The sequence below is a fragment of the Dermacentor albipictus genome, chromosome 1, assembly GCF_038994185.2.
Source record: "Dermacentor albipictus isolate Rhodes 1998 colony chromosome 1, USDA_Dalb.pri_finalv2, whole genome shotgun sequence".
Classification (NCBI taxonomy): Eukaryota; Metazoa; Arthropoda; class Arachnida; order Ixodida; family Ixodidae; genus Dermacentor; species Dermacentor albipictus.
The window spans coordinates 87,119,646-87,146,990 of NC_091821.1; the positions used below are offsets into that span (position 1 = coordinate 87,119,646).

General features: G+C 47.2%; 1 protein-coding gene across 1 annotated transcript in view; it reads right to left on the reverse strand.

Annotated features, from left to right (window-relative positions):
• The window catches only part of LOC135897829 (nose resistant to fluoxetine protein 6-like), a 198,258-nt gene that overhangs the window by 6,149 nt on the left and 164,764 nt on the right, over positions 1 to 27,345 (reverse strand). Inside the window, exons 9-14 of the mRNA XM_065426538.2 lie at positions 23,752 to 23,917; positions 22,996 to 23,075; positions 22,803 to 22,925; positions 16,268 to 16,388; positions 15,249 to 15,435; positions 642 to 784 (exon numbers count right to left, since the gene is read on the reverse strand). Of these exons, the coding sequence (XP_065282610.2) occupies positions 642 to 784; positions 15,249 to 15,435; positions 16,268 to 16,388; positions 22,803 to 22,925; positions 22,996 to 23,075; positions 23,752 to 23,917 (820 nt within the window). The remainder of the gene's footprint in view (positions 1 to 641; positions 785 to 15,248; positions 15,436 to 16,267; positions 16,389 to 22,802; positions 22,926 to 22,995; positions 23,076 to 23,751; positions 23,918 to 27,345) is intronic.

Consider the following 27,345-nt stretch of genomic DNA (forward strand, 5'->3'; position numbering starts at 1 on the left):
TGCGATGTGCTGCACGTGATCAGGGCACCGATCCGCCATCTTCCCATTCTTGCGTTAGCGAATTTTGCTGCGTGTCACGACGTCACGATAATGTCAATGACATCAAATTCAGCGTCTCTTGGCCTACTTTACTATCAAATTAATATATCTTATGAGTGTTATCCAACTTTCATACTTGCCAAGTATCTTCCTTTTTTCCATGCGAGAAGCATTTGATAGAGTTTCTACAACGTCTGTCGGTATTGCCTTAAGAGTACGGCTAACGAAGCACGAGCGTAGCGGTAAGAGGCTTATGGGGACAGCGTAGTAAGACGGCGGCAAATTACCAAACAAGAAAGGTATAGCGCTTGAGGCGCTGCCGCGACCACGCGTCTTGCGACGGAGGAGGAGGAAAAAAACTTTATTCTCGTCCTGTACAAGGTGTTGCCACCTGCCTGGCTAGTCCCATGTTGGAACGGGAAGGTCAAGCCTCCTAGCCCTATCACGGGCGTACTGGAAAGCCAGGACTTGAGGGATGTGATCGTGTGATTTAATCATTCCTGAAGACCGATTCCGGGAAATGCCAGGGCCGAGCGACCCGCACTCAAAGAGCATATGTTAAAGCGTGCATACTGCGGCGAGCGCAGCCTTGATTTACGCACCACCATAAATTGGGTGACGTAGATGGCGTTCATGGTGTGCGCCGCGTACATGAACATCAGCGGCGGGTGCAGCAGGTAAACCATGAAGGTCATCTTGCTCAGGGGCACGAACGCCTTCCACGACAGCAGCGTGTCCACGAATCCTGCGAGTAGCGATCGGCATAGATATTTTGGCGGCCACAGGAACGCGGAAAAACAAGAGCGCGCTGGTCTGTCGTCGCAGCTTTGTCCCTTCGTTTATTCGCTCATTTGTTTGTTTGCGCTCTGCTGCGCCACAGTGACGGCGCAAGGACAAAAACAAGATATGAGAGAAGCGCTCACTCGACGGCCGAAGCCGGAACTGTTATTCTTGAACGATTAGAATACAAATGAAACCAGCTGGGCGCTTGGCAAAACATCTGCGCTCGCGAACGAATATTTGCTGGCCAATGTTGCCGCGAGGGAGACTTTTTCTGTTCTCATCCTCGGTATATTCTGGCTGAAATAAAGTGGTATGGCCTGCTTGCGCGTGCTCGATCGATGCAATGCATTGAAGTAATTCCACGTTAATTGAGGAGCTGCGCTAGAAGAAATTTTTATTTTTTTGCTGATTACCGTGGTCTCCATACTTTTGCTTGTTGGTGTACTTTTTGTTTGGCGACTTCGCGAAAGATTGAAAAAAGAAAAAGAAACCAAGTATTGCTACAGAAATTCCGAGAATTGTCTACTATGTGTAGGCATTCTTTTACTCGGCTGCTACTTCGCTTTTGCTTACTTATTTGCACCCGCCGTGGTTGCCATAGTGGCTATGGTGTTGGGCTGCTAAGCACGAAGTCGCGGGATCGGATCCCGGCCACGGCGGCCGCATTACTATGGGGGCGACAACACCCGTGTATTTAGATTTAGGTGCACGTTAACGAAACCCAGGTGGTCAAAATTAATCCGGAGTATGCCAAGCACGTCCCAGTTACATGTGGCCTCAACCGTACGTGCTGATTGGCACATGATGACGATACTACGTATCACTCAACATTTCTCATTCGTAAAACAAAATGAGGCCCAGCTCTGTGCCCTAGCAGCGCTACAAGCTAATTTCTTAGGGAACTTGCATCGCACGTTTTTAATAAAGCAAACTACAAGCCTATGCTTTTATCAATAAATTGAAGATGCTTTGTCGCTTTATTGCTCCTTTTTTACTTTTATATACGTGTTCATAGGCAGAGCTGAAGACACACGCACACGAAAACGGTGCTCGCTGTCGGTAAGAGCGTCTCCAAAGCTGGGGAATATATTTTACACATTGAAGATGTTTGACTCGGATACAATACGCTTCAGAGAGAGAGAGAGAGAGAGAGGATCATATTTAAATGTTGATCGAGGCCTACTTGGGGAAGTGGATACGGCGAAGAGATATCGCGCTAAGTATGGGGTCACTGTGGAAGCTTCACATGGGTCCGGTCACAGGCTAACGTGAAACACACTTTACTCGCTACAGTTCGCCACATCCTCAGCAGGCTGCACCAAAACGAATGAACTCGACAAAGAAGTTTCGCTAAAAACCACTACGATAACGTGACGATGGTACCTTATGCTTAGGGTTCAGCGTTTTCGGATTAATTCGATGAAGTTCGAAAAAACTCGCCGGAGAAAAAAAAAGGAGGGGCGATTCAGATTTATTCGAAAAACTCTGAATTTCGGTTATCCGACTGCGATCACGAGTCCATGCTTTGACGACAGTTGCGGGAAAGAGGGAAAATGTGGAGACAATTGTCGAGACAACAAACGCCTCGCACAACCAGTTTATCAAGCTAAGGTTCGTACAAAAAAGATCGTACGAAGTGCTCACAATAATAAAGGAACTAGAACCTGAGTATGCCCTTTAGCATGACGTGTACCGTCTCCTTGCCGAACGCATGTAGGCATTGCTAAGTCGATGGAATGACGCGTTTTCTGCATACTTTGTCGCCGACGCCAACTGCATGCTCGAAATCGTAGACGAGAAGTCCGGCGAAGTCATTATTCACAGCTATAGAGAATGCTGTGTTACTGGTTTAGGATAGTGGAACCGTACCGTGTGGCGAAGTATTCTTCACGTCCTGTAGCACACTAGCGAGTCATTCTGGTACCGTGCTGAGATCGTGAAAAGAGACCTGAAGGAGGAACTGCACGAGGAACTGCACAAAGACGCTACCTTGCTGGAAATGGAGTTTTCAGAACTTGTTATTGAAGAAATCATTAAGTCTCTAGTCTTCTGAAGGACGTATGCATGAAACTGACCCATCCTTTCACGTGCTGTGCACCATCTACCAGTTTTTCCTGTATTCAGTGCGAAGGATGAAAGGGCATTCTCGATGTCGCATCCCGTAAGCCAGAAGTTACACGCCGCAATAGCTGATTCAAACATTTGTTAGTAGGCATGCGTATATTACGGTAAGTTGGAACCATGATACACACTTCTGCTAGTGTAAATGTTGACTGTAAATGAAAATGTTTCTGTGGCTACATTGCCATTTTTTTTTTTGCAATCAAGGCTATTTTTAACATATATGGGGAAGCTGAAAGGCCAATAACGCTAATAATGGCGGGAAAGTCCGTGATTTTAGCGTGTTGTAAAGGATACTTGCGGGAAAAAAAAAGAACCAACTCCGACAAGTACCTTTCACATTTTTACCAAAGATAAAGTCCGAAGACTCGGAACCCTATGCAAGTAAGCTCTCAGTAGCATTTTCCTCCCGAAGAACGGCTTCTAAATGGTGTTTTGAGGAAAACTGCGAAGTCGCTACTTCCAAGAAGCTTTCACCCACCCCGGTGAGGTCGTTGCTGCTAATTATCATGTGTTTCTGCTACGACTGACTCAGAATATTAAACGTAGGGGGTTCGAGATAAAATAATAATTTTTATTGACCAAGCTCCGTACAGCAGTGACGGGCGTCAGAACCAGTTCGACGATTGATAATGCGGATATAAATTAACCGAATTTCACTAATTAAGCTGTAAATAATTAACATTGATGGGACATGTTGCAATTGGTGCATCTCTGTTAAAGAACTGGAGCTCGTCGAAATTAATCCGGACTCCCCCACTATGCGGCATCCCTCAGAATCGTATCGTGCTTTTGGCACGCAAAACCCGAGAATCAAATCGTATTTGTCCTGAGCGTTCGCTCAGGAACTGATGCCTCTGCGCAACAATCGCGGCTCTCATGCAGCAAGATAATTCACAACAGACATCACTCGCTTCGGTCTCTCTTCCTCGAGAACCCGAACCGTTGTTGGCGGCCCCGAACATTCGAACGGAAACGAATATTCGACAATTTCGGATGGTAAATTATCGGATCGAATACAAATCGGGTAGCAAGGATTATTAGATTCGTATTCGAAGTCTCCAATATTGCGCGCCTCTAATATTAACTGAAATAAACAATGTATTTTGATGCAGATTTTCAGATTTATTTTGCGAGGCTGATGCAAGATACATAGCCTCTGGTAAGCTTTGAGTGCTGCGTGACTTCCATTTTGCAATTAGAACATTCCCACTGATGCCACTAATTGAAAAGTTAATTCGCTTTGTTTCGCTAATAAATAATCGCTTCGGCGTTAATTGCGCGAATTCTGATCTCCGCCACTGCTGTGATACTGGGTAAGTAAACCTATAATTTTGTCGAGATCCTCCTGTGCTTAACTATATGAGTCAGTCCAGGCACGTACGCAGGATTTTATTTCGGGGTGGGGGGGGGGGGGGGGGGGGGTCAACCCAAGGCAACTTTTCTATGCAACTGAGGGGGAGGGTACTTCTTCTAGTACAAATGGGAATAATGCCCACCATTCGCCATTAAGACGCGGAAACCCGCAAAAGAGAATTGAAATAACGTGTATCTCACAGGTACGCCTGTGAGATACACCTCCTCTTTACTTGGCAAACAAAGAACCACATCAAATGGACTCGCACATGAAAGATGCGCAGGAAGAACTTTGCCAAGAACAAGTTAGCGAGCGATAGTTCAAAATAAAGATTTCTAGTAGCGCTTTTTGAATTCGCTCTGGGAGAATTATAGAGAAATGTATATTTGCGGAACAATCACAGTTCTTTTGGATCCCTCGTTTACTGCTCTACCAAGTGCCAAAACCGACTCGTGTTGTTATTTGGGAAGTTGCATAACGATGCGTGGTCACCAGTCCCGTACAACCGCGTAGAGCGCAGAACACTGCGGTTCTAGACGTACTGCGCCCACCAAGAAAGGTTAGAAAAACACCCCCAATAGCACAGCAGGGAAGTAGCTTCATCAGGCGGCTCGACTGATAACTGTAGAAACGTCATTAAAAACACACGGAATTATTCTCCACATCCGGCGGCGTTTTCACTACTTCCTTTTTAAATAAAAAGATGTTGATCCATAACTATTTTCACAAACAATTTTCGCTTTCCCTCCCTGTTTGGCTGCTGCCTTGGCTTTCTTCCTTAGCAGATCGGTTAATTTCTCATCTCCTTGAAACTCTTGTTTCCAGTTGCCAATTTTGCACGAAAATTGCTGTGCGATTAGAAAAAAAACAAGACGAGGTAATGGAGGACAGTCATATTGCTTATGGGTTCAACGATTATTGCAGGGTCTGATGATGGACGCTGTCTCGCATTATTTTATTTTCGATATACCCATTACCCATATCGCGGGTATATGGTTCAGAGGATCTGCAAGCGTCGCGGCGAGCCGTCACTCGAGGAAATAATGAAGCAAAAGGAAAAGTTAAACGCAACTGGCGTTCTCTCCGGCCACAACTCGTTCCACGAGAATACAGACCAGCTGACTATGAACCGAATCCATTGCCTGGCCCCTGGATCGGTCTAAACAAAGAAGGTTGAACTAATGAAGCAACAGCGATGCGCGTGATCGTTGAATAGATGGTCTCATAAAAATTGTGTTGGGCATTATAAATAAAATAAAATATAATAATTAAAACAATAAATTACTCCTTGCCTCCTGCAATAGATGGTGACAACTGAATTCATCTTGAGGTAATCGCGCGGGCACCGAATCGATGAGAAAACTGGCCTCCATACCCCAGGAGATGCCGATAACTACCGCCATCCAAAAAGAGTTAAAAACGTGACAACCATTCCACTCTGTGAAGACGGAATGGCAGCGAAAGCTGACGACAGTCAAAGCTCTCAAACGAAAAGCGAAGTGTTTCACCTCCGCTGTGGGTCGGCCGGAAGATAGTGCAATATTGGGCCGACCAGCAGCGGAGGTGAAGCAGGCGTTAAGCACCCCCCATACGTGGGCCGCCCCCTGTTAGATACGGGACCGTTTCCTGAACCTACTTCGAGTTCACCAGACCACATAAAATCGCGTCACAGCTAATTAAGGAGCGCAGAAGCACATCTACCCCGTTCCCGAGGCGCCGCACGTCCAAACAAGTTGGCGTCCCCCTCTTCGTGCGCCGCAGGTGGAGCTATTCACTGCTTGAAAAGGGAAGCATCCTGTTTGATCAACGAGAAAATCAAGACAAAAGGGTCCCAATGGCTGTCAAATATAAGCAATAAAAAAGATAAACAGGCAGCTAGGAAATTCTGGCAACATCTGAACTCCTTGGGTAATAGGACAAGCCTAGAGCAGAGGTATATAGTAACAGTTCAAGGTACTCGGTTAGAAGGAGAGGGGGCAATGGAGCATATAGGAACCATGATGAGGGAAAAATTTACAAAACAGACAAATGGTACATGCAGTATGTCGGAGAGGGATAGCCCGGTCAACCCACTGCTTTCGCTTGGACAAAAAGAGTGGGAAAGGGCGGAGAAGAGGGTACCAAGTAGCACATCGGCAGGCCCCGATGGTATTCCAATTATGTTAATAAAGAAATTGGGCCCGAAATCTAAGAAAACATTGAGGGAGGGGGTGAGCAAAATGCTAGTGGATGGTAAAGTACCTGACGAATGGAGGCTAAGTAGGATGACAATGATATATAAGGGAAAGGGGGACAAAGCTGACATAAATAACTACCGGCCTATAACAGTGACGTCAGTGGTTTACAGGGTGGTTATGCAGATTATAAAGGACAGACTGCAGGCATGGGTAGAGAACGAGGGGATACTTGGAGAGCTACAAAATGGGTTCCGGAAGCATAGGAGGCTGGAAGACAATCTGTTCTCGCTAACACAGTGCATTGAAATAGCTGAAAAGGAACACAGACCCCTATGGCTGGCTTTTTTGGACATCAAGGGAGCCTATGACAGTGTACTTCAAGAGGGCTTGTGGGGCATTCTGGAAACTTTAGGAGTGCAAGATGGAGTAACCAATTTCTTAAAAGATATCTATAAAGGTAACCGGGTGATTATACAATGGGAAAAGCAGGTTTCGGAGCCTGTAATGATTCGGCGGGGGCTTAGGCAGGGGTGCCCATTGTCGCCTCTGATGTTTATGCTGTACCTACAAGGCCTAGAGGCCAAAATACAGCAAAGCGGACTCGGCTTCAACCTATCATTTCTCAAGCAAGGAAAATTGATTGAACAGTCATTACCAGGACTGATGTACGCGGATGATATTGTATTAATGGCTGACAATGCAGAAGATCTGCAGGAATTAATGGACATATGTGGTACAGAAGGAGACAGATTAGGCTTGAAGTTTAGCAAAGAAAAATCAGCAGTCATGATTTTTAATGATAACAGTTGCGGCGAGCATAAGATACAGGAGGCCACGCTGGAGATAGTCGATAAATACAAGTACCTTGGGGTGTGGATAAATAATGGCATTGAGTATCTGACAGAGTACGAAAAATATCTAACGACCAAAGGTAACAGAAGTGCAGCGATTATGAAGAGTAGGGCACTGTGGAACTACAATAGGTACGAGGTAGTACGAGGGATATGGAAGGGGGTAATGGTACCAGGCCTGACTTTTGCCAATGCGGTTCTATGTATTAGAACAGAGACCCGGCAACAGTTGGAAATTAGGCAACGTGGGGTGGGTAGGCTCGCTCTGGGAGCACATGGCAAGACACCAAATCTTGGAGTGCAGGGGGATCTGGGATGGTCTTCTTTCGAGGGCAGAGAGGCTAGTAGCAAGATAGCCTTTGAGGAGCGATTGAGAAAAATGGGGGAAATTCGGTGGGCTAGGAAGGTTTTCAGTTACTTATACACGAGGAATGTTGACACGAGGTGGAGGAAGCGAACTAGAAAATTGACAAGCAAATACTTGGGCAGTAGCGGGGGAACAAGTAAGGAATCATCTGTCAAGAAAAAGGTTAAGGAGGCAGAGAGGGGTATGTGGAGTACAGAGATGCAAACCAAATCGGCATTGGAGACATACAGGACGTTTAAGCAGGAAATAGCCAAAGAAAATATTTACGATAACTCTAAGGGAAGCTCATTGTTGTTCGAAGCCAGGACAGGTGTACTGAGGACAAAAACGTACCGAGCCAGATACCAGGAGATAGATTTGGTATGCGAGGCGTGTAGAGAGGAGGAGGAAACGGCGGAACACCTGATACTTGCTTGTAAACAACTTCACCCTGCAGTTGAATCTAACGGGGAACTATTCAAAGCCTTGGGTTTTAAAGACAGTGAAAGTAGAATAGACTTTGAACAGGTAGAAATAACTAAACGGAGGCTATCTGATTGGTGGACAATATCAACGCAGAAGTAAAGGAGTAAATACATAGGTATGCATGCATATAGAACGATTAAAGGCTAGGTGGCGCGCGTCGCCGCCGCCCGATTCAAAGGGTTGAGCCACAATCATCCATCCTCTTCCCGAAAGTGTAGCGGGAGGCTGGCACGGTTCCAGGTAACGCAGGTCTCGAGCAAAGCTGCTTTGCAGCACTGAAACGTCGCCCCCATCCGCCTATTGTGACGGCGCTTGCAAGCCGGGAAGGCAATACCGCAGAGAGAAGTAAGCCCTCGGACAATCGGGGCCCAAGGAGCGACCCTCGGCACCGGGTGTGACACAACCGCACGGGCGCCTACCACTGGCCGAAAATGACGACACCCGAGCGGGCTCGCCGATTGGCCGAACGTGACGTGACTTCGAGACACCGAAGGGCTTAAAAGCCAGAGACCGGGAGCAGCAAGGGAACATTCCTAGAGCATTCCTTCTTTCATCTCTTTCGAGCTTCTTGCCACGGGTCGCAGCGTCCGAGTTGCTGCCGGCCCGTAATGACTTTATGACTGTTAATTTCTTTGTACTCTCACTGTAAATAATGTGAACAAACCTCCAGTTTTTCATCTCAAAGTGCTCCTCAACCTCGGCCGATTCCCGCACCCAACGGCAAGGTCCAAAAATCTGGGGACAGCAATTGGGATTGTCCTCCAGATCCAACACCCCGAAGATAGTCCAACACCGGGCCGACCCTCGGCTAAGGTGAAGCAGGCATTAAGTACTCCCCGTACGTATATATATAGGCGGATCCCGAAGATATTGCAATACCGGGTCCACCCGCGGCGGAGGTGAAGTAGGCGTTAAGCACTCTCCATACGTGGGTCCATGCACGCCGAAAGTAGTGCGATGCCGGGCCGACCCGCGGTGAAGGTGAAGTAGGCATCAAGAACTCCCCATACGTAGGCCAATCTCGAAGATATTGCAATACCGGGCCCACCCGCGGCGGAGGTGAAGCAGGCGTTGAGCCCTCCCCATACCTAGGTCCATCGCGAAGGTAGTGCAATGCCGGGCCGACCCGCGATGGAGGTGAAGCAGGCGTTAAGCGCTCTCCATACGTGGGTCCATTCCGAAGGTAGTGCGATGCCGGGCCAAAACGCGGTGGAGGTGAAGCAGGCGTTGAGCGCTCCCCATACGTGGGTCCATCCCGAAGATTCTAAAGGGCGCGTTATAGGTTCCCGAGTCCACAGGGGTATTTGCCATTGATCTTGCACCCTTTTTGTACTATCACCAGGACGAACCACACGAGTTTTTCTGTTAACGGAGCCGAAAAAAAACTACGGAAGTTAGTCATTCACTGCTTTCGCTGTAAAATGCAGCAAAATGTTGACTGCTGTGTAGATTGATTTGTCGGCGCTTTAGGAATGTGTGTGAGGAGGGGTGGCGTGGGGCGAAGAGGGGGGGGGGGGCTATGCCGCTTAATCTCGGGGGGGGGGGGGGAACCGCCCCCCCCCCCGGGTACGTGCCTGAGCCAATTATCAGAGAAACATACTATAATGAAACGACATGTAGTGGGGAGTAACCATTCTCACCGTGATGCACGGTGACAGTATTTTTTTTTCTTTTTTTGTGATAGCAATAATGTACGGACGCTCTAGGTGAGTTCGCGGCGTCGGCGCCACCGCTGCCGCCTTGCTGTCACAGCATAGATGGCGCATGAACGGCCCGTGCGGAGAAAGTTGGAAGGTTTTTTTAGACGCGAAACGCGGCTATGAATTTGGTTCCAAAAACGACGAAGCCAAGTGGACGCAACGTCGCGTTCAATTGGCTCTGCAGCTGAGCCGGGCCAGTGTTCCGCCTTCTGCTTCTGGCATGAACGTTGTGCGTACAAACACCACTGTTCTTGCTGAGCAGCTTCGTGCATACCGCGCCGTGGTGCATACCATGTTGATAGCGGTGCGAGACAGTAAGCTTTAAGGCACGAACGCACACGGTTTTCTTTCGGCACTCGTCAGTTCGTTTTTTTTTTTTTTCATCCACATCATCCTAATTAGGCCTGCGAAATTCCCTTCACAGTGGTCTGCAGTTACCTCCTTCCTGCGTGAACCGAATCAACCCAGTACCCGCGAACTTTCAAGCCTATGGACGACCGCACGCCAAGTTTCATCCTAGACGCCAGCGCTCGTTTCTCCCCTGGCGGAGCGATTTCATCTCCAACGGGTGTAGGTTTCCGTCGCCGCTTCCCTTCGCGGTCGCGCCCGCGTTCAGTTCGCGCTGCGCGCGAAACGTCTCGTTTGCGACGGCGCCTCTTCGGATGACCGGAAATTATTATTGTGTTGTTAGCTGTCACGACAGCAATGTAAACATGAAAAGGTTGATGCCACCAGTGAAATTCTGCCGATTCACAAGAAAATGGTGCGAAAGAAGCAGACGACAGACATGCGCCGAGCGAAGTAAACAACTGGCAAACGAAGCGAGCTCGTTCATTGATCACTCCTGAGTGTATGACGGTTTCTATATGTAACCCACGTGAATTTAATAATTACTCGGTACATAATCCTTTTATTCATATAAAAACTAAGTTCAACGAGTGCTTGTCCTGTCTTCTTTCTTGTGTTTCGTTAGTGTGTGCGCTGCCCAAGAATGGAAACCACGTCAGTTGTATGCGTTAGCAGTGGCCGAAGTTCACGCGTGCCGAGAAATTGAATATGTGCATGATGCATTGAACATGACCGGAGTTCATTCCCGCTTCACCACTGCACCGATCGATCGGGTTACTGGACGATACACACCCGCGTCTTGGTCGCGCCGGCATTGCTGAAGCATGAATGATTACTAATACTTTCAACTTCCGTCTCCTGAGTACTGTTAAAAAATGGCCGAGCTGTCTACATTGCTGCCTCTATTCCATATTGTAGGGGACGTACTAGTTAAAGTTGTGTGCGCATGTCGTACTTGTGCTATGCAGCGATATATCTTGTTTATTTCCGCACAGTGTCGATAGAAGTCCGTTGTCGCCATCAGAGACAACACGGATTTGTAGCAAACATAATCTGAGAAACTGCAAAAATGACTTTAGCTCGTAGGTGCCGTATGCATGTGCCGCATCGTATGTGCTGACGATTTTTCCGGCGGCACATACGATGTCGTTTCCAATTACCTGCTCAGCGTCACTTACATGGTTAAGCAGACGCTGCCCTTTCGCCGCATTGCAGCCATAAAAATAATCGTCAAGCGTACCGATCTTCTTAAAGGCAAATATAGCGTGTGCAGTTTGTTTCACACTAAGGGCAAAACTCGGAACGCATTGCATCGCGATGCGGCAAGCAATGGAGTCGTGCGACGGCAGCAGCTCGAGCAGGCGCACACGCTTGAGGGGCGGTGTCGTGATCTGCGTCGTCTGCTACGGCGGCGCGCGCTGGCCGCATTTTCGGGAAGCGTGGTACTGTCAGGGGCAGTGCACCGATTTCATCGGTACTGCGGGAACTGAGCTGATATTCTTTACTAAACGTTGTGCGTCGCCAAACTCTGATCCTTCATTGGTGATAATGGAGTTCCACAAACTTCTTTTGACAACATGGTTCATTTGTTCTTTCGAAAGGCCGGAGTACTGAGCGTGTGCACGTATATTTCTTCACTGTGTGTGCTACCGTAATGAGCAGCGACAAAACGCACCAAGATGTGCGCGCAACGTGCTCAGTCTTTGTTTGACTCGAAAGGAAAACAAAGCCCTCAACAATGGGTGTCGAACACGATGAAACAATCGGACACGATTAAATGAAAGTTTTAGGTTCAGACAATGAGCTGGAAGTGATTTTTCTCGACAATCATTCGCTACGCCAGACAGACCTTGCCCGCTGGTGGGGAATTGGACACGTCACGCTCGGAACTTCAGTTAGTATCTCGTCATGTCCCCAGCGGCAGCGGTGACAGCGCTCATCCTGGAAGGCAGTGAAGTGTAGAATGACTTGATCAGGGATGTGTTCATTCGCAGCACGTCTCAGTTGCTGACGATGGTGGATCGAAGCCTATCCTCGGGCGACTGATAGAGGGGATGGTGCGCCAGCGATACTTTCAACGAGCCCCAGACATTTTACATGATGTTGGCGCCCGGGGATTGAGGCGGCCGCTCCAAGAGAGTAACTGCGCGCTCTTCTAGCAGTTCTTGCACAGTACGAGCAGTGTGGATCGGCGTCCTATCGCGATAGAATATATAGTCGCCTTCCAGAAACGGGCCGTGAAGAATGTATGGAATCAGTACGTCGTCTATGACTGCCCTGCAGCGATGAACTTACATTCGAGGCGTATCAGTGGGCGTCGCGCAACGCTTAGCAAAGAATACCGGCTCATTTCACGCAGTAACGATGTGATCGGCGCCCTGCACCTTACAGTGGAACGCTTCCCGACAATGCGGCCAGCGCGCGCCGCCTTAGCAGAAGACGCCGTTCAAGATCCCGCCCTTCGAGCATCTGCGCGAGCTGCTGACGCCGCCCGACTCAAGCGCTCGCCGCATCGCGATGCAATGCGCTTCGAGTTTTCCCCTAAATGTGAAACAGACTGTACACCGCCCTTCGAAGGAAATGCCCACGCGCACACACGTAGGCACACACCGCGCGCGGCACGAAACGTGCCCAAACACGCGCAGTGCAGGAGGCAATCAAGGCGGCGCGAACGAGAGATGGGAGAGGGGTACCACCCGCTAATAGAATTTTGCTTCGCATGCGGCGCTCTCAACGCCGGCGCAGCAGCGCCGCTCTCGGTGCCGTTCTTGTCCATTAGGGTAGAAGCTTGGACGAGTTGGTCGTGGTTCCTAACGGCGCTGTCTGCGCCGTGTAATCTTCAGCCATCCGCTGTTTGAGTGCGCATACATCACTTGTTAACGCTTTCCTTCCTCCTTTCATTTTCCTTCCCCAATGTAGGGTAGCAAACCAGGTGCAACGTGGCTAACCTCCTCGTCTTTTTTTCTATGTCTCTCTCTCATCGGAGTTCAAAAGAGCATCGGTTCTTTGTTCTGCGTACATCACGACTTTCCCAGTTCAACTTCTTTCTCTTAATATCTAGCGCGTTATCAGCGACTCACATGTGATCGTTACTCAACACTGCTGTCTCTCTTTATCTCAACGTCACACCTCTAATTTTCCTTACCATCGTTCGTTTCGCCATCCTTACTTTCCATTCAAGTTTCATTGTCAGCCCCGAAGTTCCGGAGCCCTAGGTTAGTACTTGCAGGCTATCGGGATTTTCTTTTCGATGATATATGGATAACCGGTGGTTCACAACTCGGGAGTGTCTGGCAAATATAGTCCAATTCATTGTTAGTCTCCTGCGGATTTTATTCTCGTGATATATTTGGTGCAAGAATTATGCGACATTCAATGACTTGAATTACACCTTGCAATAAAAATACTGCAAATTTAATTGAAATAATTGCAGCGATGGCCTGCCGAGTATTGGCTTGAACTAGAGCTTCCATATAATGTGTTGTCGAGTATAGCTGCAGGTCCAATGTTCGCTCACTGGAGAGTTTACAGAGCAGCAGGCACCATGAACGTTCTCAGCATTTCTTCGAAGTGCTTCAACTTCTGCAACAAGCATTGTGCTTGCCAGATATCATCCAATCACAACATAACTGTCTCAGGTCACACATTTTGTAATCTTTCCCGCGGTTTTGATCACTACCTGGCCCTCTTGCTCTCACATTGAGCTCAAGCTACATTTTGTGAGGTTATCGTCCCTCATCATGGCTGTCTTCCATCAAGATATGCCCCAGCAGAAGCAAAACCTTCATCCCCTTTTGGTGTCTGCAACAGCTCCAGTTGCACGTTTTTATTCCGCGGACACCGAAGAAGGCCGATCACCAAGACCTAAGATTTATACAGAAAACAGGCAACACTGTCATTACTGAATGTGACATATGGGCACAGAATACACATATATACAGATGGGTCAGTCTCGTCCATAACAGGTACCGCTATCATTCTGGCTACTCTAACCTCAGTTTAAGCTGTCCCATACAATGGCGTCAACGACAACGAAGCTTGCTGCCCTGCGTGCTGCTATAAAACACGTCCTACAATAGCCCTACCTCGCAATATGTCCTGCCTCCAAAGAAGGTCATATTTTGCGACTCTATGGCAGCCCCTCAAAGTGTACAATTTGCCCTGTACCACAGTACTCACCCAAGTACCTGATTTTAAGGACATGCATAATGTTTCAATGCCTGCCAGGACATACCGGTATTGCTGGTGACAAACCGACAAGGCTGCCCGATTCGCAAATAAGGAATCCCGAGCGGTTCCGATCTTCTATCGAGAACCGATGCTGCCAGAAAACTTTATGTCCTGGCTCAACTATAATGTTCTCTTATTGGTCGTTTCCTCGACTTTGGAAGTGTCGTCAACATAAACTGTATCGTCTTCAAACCGGAAATTGCCATCACGAATTTCCAGCTGAGATGCGGAATAGTTAAGCCACCTTTAGCTCCGGGCGGTATTTACAAAAGCTTATCCTGGTTCCCCATTAGAATGGGTGACACACCTATATGCGTAACTCTAGCAGGACCGAATATACTACTCAAGGCTTCCTGTGTTTTCGCTACCGTTACGACGGCCAGCGCTGCCCCTCTCAGTACCGGATTAAACAGTCTAGACTCAAGACCACGTTCAGAGGCAAATATCCTTGAACCATGGCGGTTTGTCTTTAGCGCGGACTGCAACAAAAGCGTTACTTCCAGTCAACAACTCTCTGTGACTTCTTATGGATTTGCTGTGTGCTTTATCGGGGGCATGTATCTATACTGCTATTTCTCTCACTTATTTCTCTCATTTCGTCCCTTTATCTCCTTTTTACAGTGCAGGCTAGGAAACCGGACATGCGTCTGTTATGCTCCCTACCTTTCCTTGCTTCTATATCTTCCTAATATGACAAAAAAACACTTCGAAATCCTGCCGCACGCTCCAACTTCGCACTGCTCGTGAAACGAGGGCTGAAGTATAGCAAGGCTGTGAAGCTGCGCTCAGGTGTCGCGCACAGTGAATCACCTCCGTGGCCGGAGACGCAGGCGAAGGTGACCCAGGCGACGCACAATGTCCAGGCGGGGCGGCTGGTGGCACCGTATAACACGCTGAGCAAAGGTCCTGGCGGTGAATAGGCGTTCCAGTCGTAAACGCCGTACACGAGGGTCAGTCCCGTGGTCACCGATGACAGCCAGCCCACCAGCTGTATCCGCTGCGAGTACATCCCCGATAGGTGGCCACTGTTAGGATCTTATTGCCCACGTCGTGATGCTTTGCTCCGCGGCAACCTTATGGCCATGCACGCAGCAGCTGGATCGCCCTATAGAGGTCAATCTTTTACTGTAGGACTTTATTCTAACCATCGCCCAAATACACGTTTCATTCAATCATTGATGTAGTGGTCTCCGAGCGAGGTGGTATGTTTCCTTTGTCGAGTGACCATACAATGCGTGACCACATGTGTCTAGACCGCATTCAGCTGAATATCGCTATACTTGTTCGAACTGAAACTTGAGGGAATTGCCTCTGTGTAATCTCTGCAATGTGTGTCATGTTTTATGCAGCTGCAAGCGATTTGCGGCTACTAAAGTACTCCAAGATCCACTTTATGATAGCGTGGGAGGTCCCTTATGTTGCACCACGTACTTGGACTTTGAGCAGCTGTGGTAGTGCTTCGCGTGCAGCGAAAGGGGTCTTAGTCTTCCTCTGGGACACGGGCCTTAACCAGACACTCTAGTTGCCTGTTACCGTGCGTTCCTTTAGTACATTGTGGGCCTGTATGTATACATATCATATGTACGAATGCCTCATTTGATCCATTACCCGTGTCATCTGGAGTATAGCATGCTAGGCGTATTGGCAGGCAAAAATCTCTAAGCAGTATCGATTATAACATGTGTCTCGTATCGTTGAATTATTATGGGTGAAACGAAAAAAAATGCAAAAACACTGCATAGAGAAATATGTAAAGTGTACAAAGTTCTGAGCCACTTCTGGCCGAAGACACTTAGAATCAGCTCTTGTACACATGCAGCGCCACTTACCCTGCTAATCTTGATCTGTCTGTACTTGTAGATGAGGTATCCGAGAAACAGGCCGACGGCGAAAGATGGAAAATGCGTGTACGGACGAAATGCGATGTCGTTCAGGAATGCGTTCAGGTTTCTGCAGAGAAACAAGTCGAAACGACCCACAACATGACTCTAGGTGTCATGTTATGTTTGGCACTAGGAGTTGTCCCGGGGTTAAGCTTATCACCTAGCTGTGCCAAAGGCCTACACGGACGACGAGCCTGGTTTCTCGCAAGATTTGTATCTGTAAACAAATGGTTCGTTGTCATCCTCAGGTAACCACGACTTTCTTTTCCCTTTAACGACGAAGTGTACCTTGGAGGAGGCGAATCACAAGAAGAAAGCCATAGTTTCCGTTCATGATTCTCCTTTGAAACATTGTGGACTTTCACAATAGTTGTTTTGTGCAAACTGACCATGAAGCAATGAAAGAAAACAGGAAATGGTTTCAGAAGGTAATCTTGAAGCCTAATCATAACAAATAAAAAAAGGCAAGTTAACAGAGGTTGACATAAAAGAAAGACAAGGTCTTCCGGGGCGCAATGGTGTACAATAGGGTTTGTTTTCGCATGTTTGTCATTTAGAAGGGAATAGAGGTTCCCCCACAAGACCTTGTCTTTCCTTATTCGATGTCAACCTCTGTTGAGGCGCCTCAACGTCACCTAGGTCACGTTACCCTGCTTAGGGCCATCTTACTCTTATATGGAGCACATTGCTTAACCTTTATTTTTCTTTAATTTCTTTCTTTCTAGACTGCACTACCTTCGTGGTGGACCCGCATTTTTCGGTGGGTAAAGTTACACTTTCGGTTCCGGGTTTAGACGTGCACAGTTTGGACGAGCGCATCTGGGTTTTATTTCAGCCTTTCTGGCTAATTATGCATTATTACTGCTCCGCACATATCTCTACGCTAACTTTGTGCGCCTCTTCTGTTCCGAGCTTCATTTTGACGCCCTTTTTGTTGTCCTAAGGGCGCTAAAAGACCTTAGATCGCGTAATTTACGAGACAAAAGTGGTTAGGTAACCACGAACCTCAAATTTATCTGAACTCGCCAAAGAAGGAATTATGGCGAAAGCGCCGAAACACGCGATGACAAGCGGTCATTTCTAGTCGCCCCGCGAGGTTGCGCTGAGGTTCTCGCCTGCGTGCGCCTGTTTGTCTGCGGCGCGGCGCGCGGCTGATAGGCGTTTGCCGTTCGTCGGTGGACCGACAGTTTACCTTCGACGGAACGAACGTGGCCGCGGACTTTGTGGCTGTGTTAGCGGAGTTGGGTCGGTGTTCTGTACAAGTCTACGAACGTGGGCAGTGCTACGAATGGCTACAAGCTTATCACCGAGCAGCCTAAGGGAGGCGTCTGCAGTGCGTCGTTGGGGCGTGGAACCGGCACGGCAACGACGATGCCGCTCACGCTGTTCTTACTGTTTTTCCAGGTTAGTGACACAAAACTGTCTCCTTTCGCTTCGGTCTTTGTTTTGCCGGTTCCACCCCAAAGAGTGTCCTGTGTAGAAAAATGCTGCAAACTCAGGCGACAGCTGAAATGCCGTTTCCGTCTTTTGCGACGTTACGCGTTCCACTTTCTTTTGCTCTCCTTGTACGGAGACGTCGAAATTAACCCGGGACCCACAATTCAGGAAAAACCGCACCTCCTGCTTCACGGTCAGGAAGACACTGAGACGAAACTTACGGCTATGGAAGTAGCACAGACAGAAAATAAGCTTGCCATAGATGACCTTAGCGGACGCATTACATCACTGGAAGCAAAGTTATCAAACTTTGATCAGCTTTGCGCAACCGCCAGTGAGTGCAAGAACCAATGTGACCGCCAGCGTCGATTGATCAAGTCGTTGTGGTCATTGTAGGAAAAAGTCTACAATCTGGAAAGCCAGAGTCGGCGTTGCAATTTGGTTTTCCATGGCGTCAATGACAGCGATAATCCTGAAAAAAAGTGCAGATTCTGAGCACAAAATTCTTGAACTGTGTGAGTATAAGTTGGGCTTACGTAACCTGTCAATTGGGCGTGCCCACCACCTTGGAAGGTTTCAGAGTGGTAAAAATCGTCCTCTGATAGCAAGTTTTACTCGTTTTGTCTCACACAAAGAAAAAAATAGTAATATTATAGAACGCCAGAAAGTTGAAAAATAGCCAGTTTGCTATATCTGAAGATTTTCCGGTGTAGTACGCAGGAAAATAAAACAGCTGTGGGATTTTGCGAAATCTCGTAGGAAGGATGGCGATGAACTTAGCCTTCGGTACGATACTTTATTGTTCAATGGCCCGAAATATGTCTATATTGCTGAGTTAAGCCAAGCCGTTTCCCAGAAGTGACCACGTCGATCTAACAATGACAATGTTTCTTTCCTCGTCATAAACGGTCGTGGTATCAAGAATAAAGTTGGCGAAGTTAGCCCGCTGGTTGACTTGGTTAAGCCCTCCATAATGTTAGGTACAGAGTCCTGGCTAAGTGATGACACTGCTGATAATGAGGTATTTCCGCACAGTTGCACGTGTTACAGAAAAGATCGAAATTCTCGAGGTGGCTGAGTTGTTATATCGGTAGAACGAAGTATTTCATCTGTCCAGCTGCCCGTTCCTATCAGAGAATGTGACGCTATGCTGTGTGAGTTGACTCTTTCCAACTAATGTGCCTTGACTATATTTAGTTTTTTATAGACCACCTTATTCCTCCTTTGATACATTATGTCAGTTGAGATCCGCAGTTGAATTGGTACGGACGGACAACCTGGTTATTCGCGGAGATTTCAATCTCCCAAATGCTGTGTGGAACCATCAGGGCTCACTCATTACAAGGGAAAGTTGTTTGTGTCAGGAAATGATGAACATTGTTGATTTGTTAGCACTATCTCAAATAGTGTCTGAACCAGTTAAAGGAAATCATGTTCTGGATCCTATTTTCACAAACCAACCTCAATTCGTAATTTTTACGCTTGTCGTTGCTGGAATTAGTGACCACAGCGCTGTTTTATCTTAAATAGAAATTACACATGTGAAAACTGCGCACAGTGTGGCGAGACATGTGTATAACTATTCGGAAGCTCTGATTGATAAAATAAATTAGGGTTCGGATGGGTATTATGTTTTTGCAACAGAAGCTGAATATAAAAATACAGATGAATTATGGATTTGCCTCAAAAACAAGATTCTAGAGCTTCGGCAGCGTTTTATGCTGTGTAGTGTGCTAAATGAAAGACAAAGTAGAAGTGAGCCTTGGTTTTTGAAAGTGTTGCGCAGCCTTGCACAAAAAAGGGAAAGTTTTTATCATAATTTTCTCCAAGTGCCGTCAAGTGATAACAGGAAGAAGCTGAAAGAAATTACATCAGAAATGAAGAACGCAATTCCTGTAGCCAAGTATGCTTTTAGTGCATCTATCTAGTTGAGAATCAAAGATGAGCCCACGCAATTTTGGAAGCACGTGAAAAGAGATGGAAAATAGGCAACATCTATTCCGTTACTAGTCTCTAGAAACGGCGTCGTTTCTCACGCAAAAGTTAAAGCGGAATGCTTTAATCAGTATTTTTCTTCCCTGTTTTCTGCTGTGATGCCGAGCAACGATGACCACAGAAGTACCCCACGAGAACTGATAGCCGCGATGGGCGATATGGATGATGTCGTTATCAGCACACGTGGCATAGAACTGTTGCTTTTGAAATTGAATGCTGCTAAAGGAGGAGTACCTGATGGTTTAGCTAAAAAACGTTTTTAAAATTTGTGCCCGATCTATAGCTCCTTTTTTGAAAATATTATTTGAAAATCACTGGCAGAAGCTTCCCTTCACAATGATTGGAAGATTGGTGCAGTGGTTACAGTTCATAAATCTGGTCCGGAAAGTGGCGTAGTTAATTATCCTCCGATTTCTTTAACGCGTGCTGCGTGCAAAGTTTTAGGGCACGTTGTATTCAGGTATTGTAGCACATATGAATCGGTATTCTCTGTTTAATTCCTCTCAACATGGCTACAGAAAGAATTGTTTTGTGTAAGACAAATGCTTTAATTCACTCATGATCGATATTGCCGGTGCTATGGACGAACGATTTTCTATATATTGAATATTTTTAGATTTCACGAAGGCGTTCAACACTGTATCCTATTCTTTGTTAATTGAGAAACTTACTACCTACAATATTAATAAATAAGTTATTGCATGGATTGCTTAATACTTAAGACTGCGCAAGCAGTACGTAGTTTTGAATGGTGCTGAGTCATCAAGAAGAGACGTTACTTCTGGCGTCCCTCAGGGCTTAGTCCTGGGTCTACTTTTTTTTTATTTGTCAATGATATCTGTGGAAGAGTCCTGTCACATTTGTGATTGTACTGTGATGATTGCGTTTTGTACAAGCCTATTAGTTGTGAATATGAAGCCGCATTTTACAGTTTGATCTCAGCCGCATTGCTCAGTGGTGTTGTAAATGGAACATGAGTTTGAATCCAGCTAAGACAGCTTTGATGTAATTTAGACAAAAAACTAAAACATGTTTGGTTTAGTATACCTTAGATAATATTGCATTATCCCGGGTGTCTGTACATAAATAATAGTTTATTTTACCCCTGACCTAAATTCCATCGCCACATTGATCATGTAATCGCGCGTGCAGGCAGCCATTAGGGTTTCTATGGCACAACGCTAAATATTTCAGTATGGCTACTAAATACCCACTGTTCAACACGTTCGTCAGGTCTGTCTTATACTATGTATGCGACGTATGGGACCCACAGGTGATTGGTGACAAGGAACGCCTTGAAAGAGTACAAAAGTTAGCTACAATATTTGTTACTGAAAATGATAAATTATTCTTTGCTACACAAGCAAAGAATAATTTACAATTGTAGTCTCTTGAAAATCGCAAGAGAGAACTTCGTTTGAAACTGTTTCATCGTATCTTTCACACAACAGTTGGTACTGACAAGCAACAGTGCACACTTGAAACCTTATTTTGTATCAGCTCGGGGCGACAACACCCATAAAGTACGATAATTGTTTTGCAACACAGAGCTATTCAGGATGTCTTTTTTCCCTAGAACAGTATGGGAGTGGAGTATACTATCGTCGTCAGTAGTTGATGTATTATCGAATGACAAATTTTATGTTTTGTTGGATTGATGCGACTTTACTTATGTTTCTCTTTTTTCTGCATGCGAATAGTTTCTGTAATTAGTTGATGATTATGCTTACTTTTCGTACTATATTGTTTATTTCTAAGTCATATTGCATGAATGTGCTTGATATTCTGTATTTACCCCTACTGTAATGTCTGTAAAGGTGCTGTGGGCCGGTATTGCATAATAAACAATATCACAGAGAAAGCTATTTCGCGGTTTGGTTGGTTATGGTGCTTGTTAGAAAATGTAGTTTGTTATTCAACAAATACAGAAGACTGCAACTATAAGTGCAATTGTGGGGAGCCGTAGATTGCCGAATCCTGCATGTACCATCAGCACAGATGCGCAAATGAATGTAATAAAAACTCGTACTTCAAATTCCGTTGTGTCATGCACTTCTATGCGTTTTTTGCCACGCTACGTAGCAAATGATGTACACTTTAACGTTGGCTTCGGAGGCTGATAGTACACACATTTGCCTGCCTTCCAGGTTATTCACGCGCTCTGCATATTGCTAAAACTAAACGAAGCGTCTCCGCAACACTAAGTGGCTTTGAATGTCATCGCAATATTTAATTTGCTTCGTACTTGCTACTCGCGATAGGAAAACGCCGAAAGTGTAACACGGTGTCCTTTGTACGGCTATACGTATTATGTTTAAATCACCCTTACGGAGCAATTAAAATAAACGTCGCAGTTTCGTCGGAAAGGCGAAGCATCGATTGCGACAGCAAATTATTAAGCAGCTATACGAAGTAGGAATAGTAGTTTTATCGCCCGCAAAAACTTGCAAACATTCGCTTACTAACTAAATTAACAAACAGGGTGTCACACGCGCACAGACAAAAATGAATACATCTCGCTCGATGACCGCGGACACTCGCTGTCAAAACGCTGGTGTGAGTAAGAGCCACAGCAGCAACGAGCGAAGTGACCTTTGTGCTGCCTGTGCTTTAACGCGAACTAAGCGGCGAGAATACAGCGCACGCAAAGATATCAGCCCTCGGCGAGCTTAGACCTACTGCCCATCGCAGATAATTTACTCAGGACCTCATACTTCACGGGCATATTCAGGGATTCAGGGCACGAATTTACAGATATTTTCGCTCGTAAGTGCTATTTGCTATTGGCCTGCCGCCTTGGGCAATAGTGCCTCTTGCTACATGATAGTCTAGATTTTGCTGTTAGGAACAATTCTAGCTGAAGAGCGTTTTGTGAATACGGGCCCGAGATCACTTGTTTGTCAGCTTCAGTGTTTTGCACGATACCAAATTTCACTTACGTGTCTGGCATACCAACAATTCTGCTTAAGCTGTTTTCTGCGAAATCTCATATATAGTCAGACTAGCTCATGCGCGAAGAAAAAAATACAGTACGTGAATGAAGGCTTACTCATCGTCCGGTATAGAAAATAGTGCGACTGGACCGTAGTCGTAGGTATACGTGACCAGGCCTGTTACGACCATGCTGGCGACGGCGAAGGCACCTATGAGACCCAGGCCAAGGGCTGGCCGCCTGCATCATGAGTAGACGACTAAGTTTTCATGCGTGATGCACCCCAGCGATGGCAAAACGCAGAACTTACCTGTAAAGCGTGATAAAGAAGATTGGGGCAATGATGAAGTATTGCATGTCACAGGACAGATACCAGCCATGTGGAAGGCACTGAAACGCGCAAGCAGAAAAAATCGGGCAGTGCGAAGGATGAGTGAGAACGCGGCCTTACAACCGCTATAGTGGCTTGAACACTTGTCCTGCATGGCGAATCGCTCTCGCGCATGTCCTTTAACCACAAATCACTTAATACGATTCAACTTCGGCTCGTATGCAGTTTTAACACAATAGCGTTTTGTAAGTGGTGGGCAAGTAACTGGCCCTGCGCACTCGACGAGTGTGTATGGAAAGCATTGACACTAAATGCAATATTAAATATAATAAAAAGTATACAGTTTGAGGCAGCGCTCTTGCGACAACGGCATATAATCAAAAAGAAAAAAAAACTACATTCCTTTTATTGCAAGACGAAAATGTCTCAGACAATATCCAGCAGACATAGATGAGAAGAAACAGGGGAAGCGTACCTGAATTCTGTTTCATCTAGTTTTCTGGAGGTGCAAGAAGTTGCACGAATATTTTTTAAAGCAAGTCCGTTTCAAGTTTTTAGAGACACTGATTCAGACCGGGAAAGAGCAATTAGTGTGTTTCCCTGTCACCCTCTTGTGACGGCGCATAGGCCCGCGTGTGCGCGAGAAAGCAAGCCTGCAGAGCACGGTTCTTAACTTACAGTATCCACAGCGATAGCTACGAGCAGGTACTTCTTGTGACACTCAATTATGCTTACAACTTCTTGGGTCTTCATCCAGGAACTTATGTAAATGACGTTGGTCCACCAGTAGCGCTTGCACCCTTCTGCGAAACGGTCTACGGTCTCATGCCAGATCGGACCGTTCATCCAGGGTGGGCCAAGAATCAGCGTGAGAGACACCATCAGGAATGGCGGCGTCAGCCTGTAGCGAAAGAAACAAAGCGTTCATCGCCTGTTGAACTCGCTGTGCGCCACTCCTGCACTTTCTGGCCGCTTTTCTGTTGCACTTGCTAGCTGCAAATCTTCTCTGAGGTAATTATATTGCCACTCTGAGCTATAAGCTCGTTTTTTTTTTTCAATAGTACCTCCGCGAGTGAGTACAAGGTGTCCCTTTTATTGCATTGTTTTGGTGCATGAAATAGGGTAGGCGATGACTTTCTCGTTCCCCTGAAACCTGCGTTTGAAAGCATTGTTGCAAAACTTTACTCGCGATGGTCGTTCACATACACGCTCACGCAATACTCACGATTGCCTCACAATCCTTCCTGTAGAAAACCTAGTAATGACAAGGAGGAATTTTTTCCTCTCCCCCTCTTTGGAACGTATTGTGTGGAAGAGGGCGCCATGTATTGCGTGGTAATCGGTGAAAACGCCATTTCTACTCAAGTTCGACAACTGCCTCAATTATTTACTTAAACAGGCACGACGACTTTCTCAATCGGCAGCTAGCGAAAACTCTGTGCCTGCAACAGCTTCTGTTTCCCGAAGACTCAGTTATAGCCCGCAAAGAAACTTCGTCTCCTTGTCGCATTCTTAAGTGAGACTGGTCTGATGGACATGTGGTGGAACACCACAGTGATACTATAAGAGACGCTGGGACGGAGCCATCGCTGGCCTTGATCGCCAGGCTAAACCTGCCTGTTGCTACAACTCACCACCACCTCCACCACCACCGGTGACAGCGCTGCTTCGCGTTGCCTCTAGACTCTGTAGTATCACGAACCAGCCAACACGCGCAACTTCGTTCGTAATCCTTTTAAGAACTCTGTATGTCGTCGGCGGCCCGCATGCATTGACACTATGTTCGCTTTACTACAACTTGCTGGCCAGCGCCTGTTCCGCTCTAGCCCTACAATTTGCTTTATGAATGCGCGCCCTGCGGCCGAATTAGCAGCTTCCGATCGCGAATATTGTGACCTTAGTCATGGGTATTTTATTGCACTGTACTTGCCTCTGCGTTCTTTTTTTTTTCTTGTCTAATTCAAACGTCGTCGTTTTATACGGCTGTTGCACCACTGCGCCTTGCAGTGCAGCGTAGGCATGGTAGCGAGGCGTGGCTGTGCGTGAGTTTCGTCGCAAATGTTTGTCTCGCTTTTGTATAGCAGCGTTACACAGCACGCAACAGCATGGCACGTCCTTTCTGTCACCCACATGAGCCGATTCTGAAAGCGGTGCACTATGTAACTTGGTCGATATCTAAGGTGGTTCAATGCCACAAAAGGCGCTAGCTACCGTGCTCACAGTTATATGACCGAATTGTTGCTATTCAACGTGACGCACGTGCCAATTATCAAAGCGGTGGCTTGCCCATCGGAAGGAGGAGCAAGGCTGTTGTTCCCTCGTGTCATGTCACTTGTCTACTGTGTTTACGGATTCCGGTGGAAATCCCGCCATCGGAGACATAATTAATTTTTGTTTTAACGGCAGCTTGTGTTAACCAATTACAGTGCAGCACGCTCCCACGCAGATGTTTTCCCGGCCCCAGGCAATGCCGCGCCTTTCGTTTCACCCTTATCCACGCTTCTCCCGTGCTAGCGGTGAGGCTCTTCGCGGGGCCTATGCACCGAGTGTGAGTGAATGAAAAACTTTATCAGATCTAGATTCGCTGGTCTTCTGCGGTCTTCAGATGGAATCGTCCATCTTCTAGCGCAACGGTCGGTTGCCCTTAGTCCAGGGCTCCGCTGGATGCTGCTGCCAGTTGTGCTCGCCGAATCAGACCTTCTTGGTCGACCTGGCGATCGCTGGAGAGCACTCCCTCCCATTGCTCCGCACTCGGGTTTGGTATAACGGGTACCACGTCTATCTTCTGGCATGCCCACGTTATGTAATACAGCGTGGGTGTTTCGTGGCACCAGCGGCATTTGTCATTGTATTGTATGGGATAAATTTTGCTGAGTACGTTTAGGTTCGGGTACGAGCCCGTTTGTAGCTGCCTCCACGCGACAGAGTCCTCTCTGCTAAGGGTGTCGTGCGGTGGTGGATACCGCTTTCTGCAGCCCTTGTAGTAATTTAGTATCACCGAATAGTCTTGGGGTACAGGTTCGGTCTCCTCGAGGTCGCCTACGTTGGATGCTCGGGAATAAGTGTGCCCTCGAGCTATCCTGTCCGCCTCCTGGTTCCCTGCCACTCCCGTGTGTCCCGGCGTCCATATTATCTTATGCCTAATTGGTTCTTCTTTTGTTTGTCGTTGTGTTATGTGGTCTCTGGAGCGGAGTATGCGGAGCGCTCCGTGCCCTATTCTGCCGCGTAGGTAGTTGCGGCACGCTGTTTGCGAGTCTGTAAGGATTGTTAGAGACCGTTTAGACCGATATCCCTCCGCTGCCGCTAGAGCCACGGCCGCTTCTTCAGCCTCGACTATCGTACAGCCTTGTAGTGATGCGCTGGTGATCTCGCGTAGGTTCGAATCAATCACCGTTGCTACCGCGCTGCTGTTGCTCTGCCCCGCTGCTCTGGCGTATGTGGCTGCGTCCACATATACCGTCGTTTCTTGGGGTGCTAGTGTCTTTTGTAGATATTCAGCCCTCGCTTCTCTGCGTGCTTTGTGTAGGTTGGGATCCATGTTCCGGGGTATGGGTGCTACTTTTAGTGTGTTGCGATACTCGTCCGGAATTGTTTCGGTCCTCTGTATCTCTTGAAGTTGATCGGCGCAGCCTAGTTTCTTCAGGAGCTCCATGCCAGATGGGGTCTGCTGTAGTCTGCGTTGTTGGGAGACTAGTTGCGCCTCTTTCAATTCATCGAAGGTGTTGTGTAGTCCTGAGGCTAGGAGCTTTTCGGTTGAGGTGTTGTGAGGAAGGTGGAGTGCGGTTTTGTAGGCTTTGCGTAGAATCGCGTCCGCCTGTTGTACATCACTCTTGATGGGATTGTAGTATGGGAGGCTGTATGCCACTCGGATGACGACCAAGCTTCTGACCAGCTTGAGTGTGTCCTCCTCTCGCATGCCGTGGCGTCTGTGTGAGATGCGCGTGATCATGCGGGCCACTTGTAGGGTGGATGCCTTGAGTACGTCGAGGGTGTGGGTGCAGCGTTGGTTTGATTGTATCCACATCCCCAGGATTCTGATGAGCGTCTTTTCCAGTATCGGCTTGCCCTCGAGGTAGACGTTGAGCTTTAACTCGTCGCTGGTGGGAACTGTGCGGTTTTGCTTTCCTCTCCAAACTCTCAGGAGCTCGGACTTCTCAGTGGAGCAGGCTAGCCCTCTTGCTCTGACGTAGTCCTCTACATAGGTGGCTGCCTCTTGTAACTTCTCTTCTTTCTGTTTGAGCGAGCCTGTGTTAACCCAGGTGGTGATGTCGTCGGCATACATGGCATGGTGTATGCCATTGATTTCTTTTAACTGTTTTGCCAAGCCAA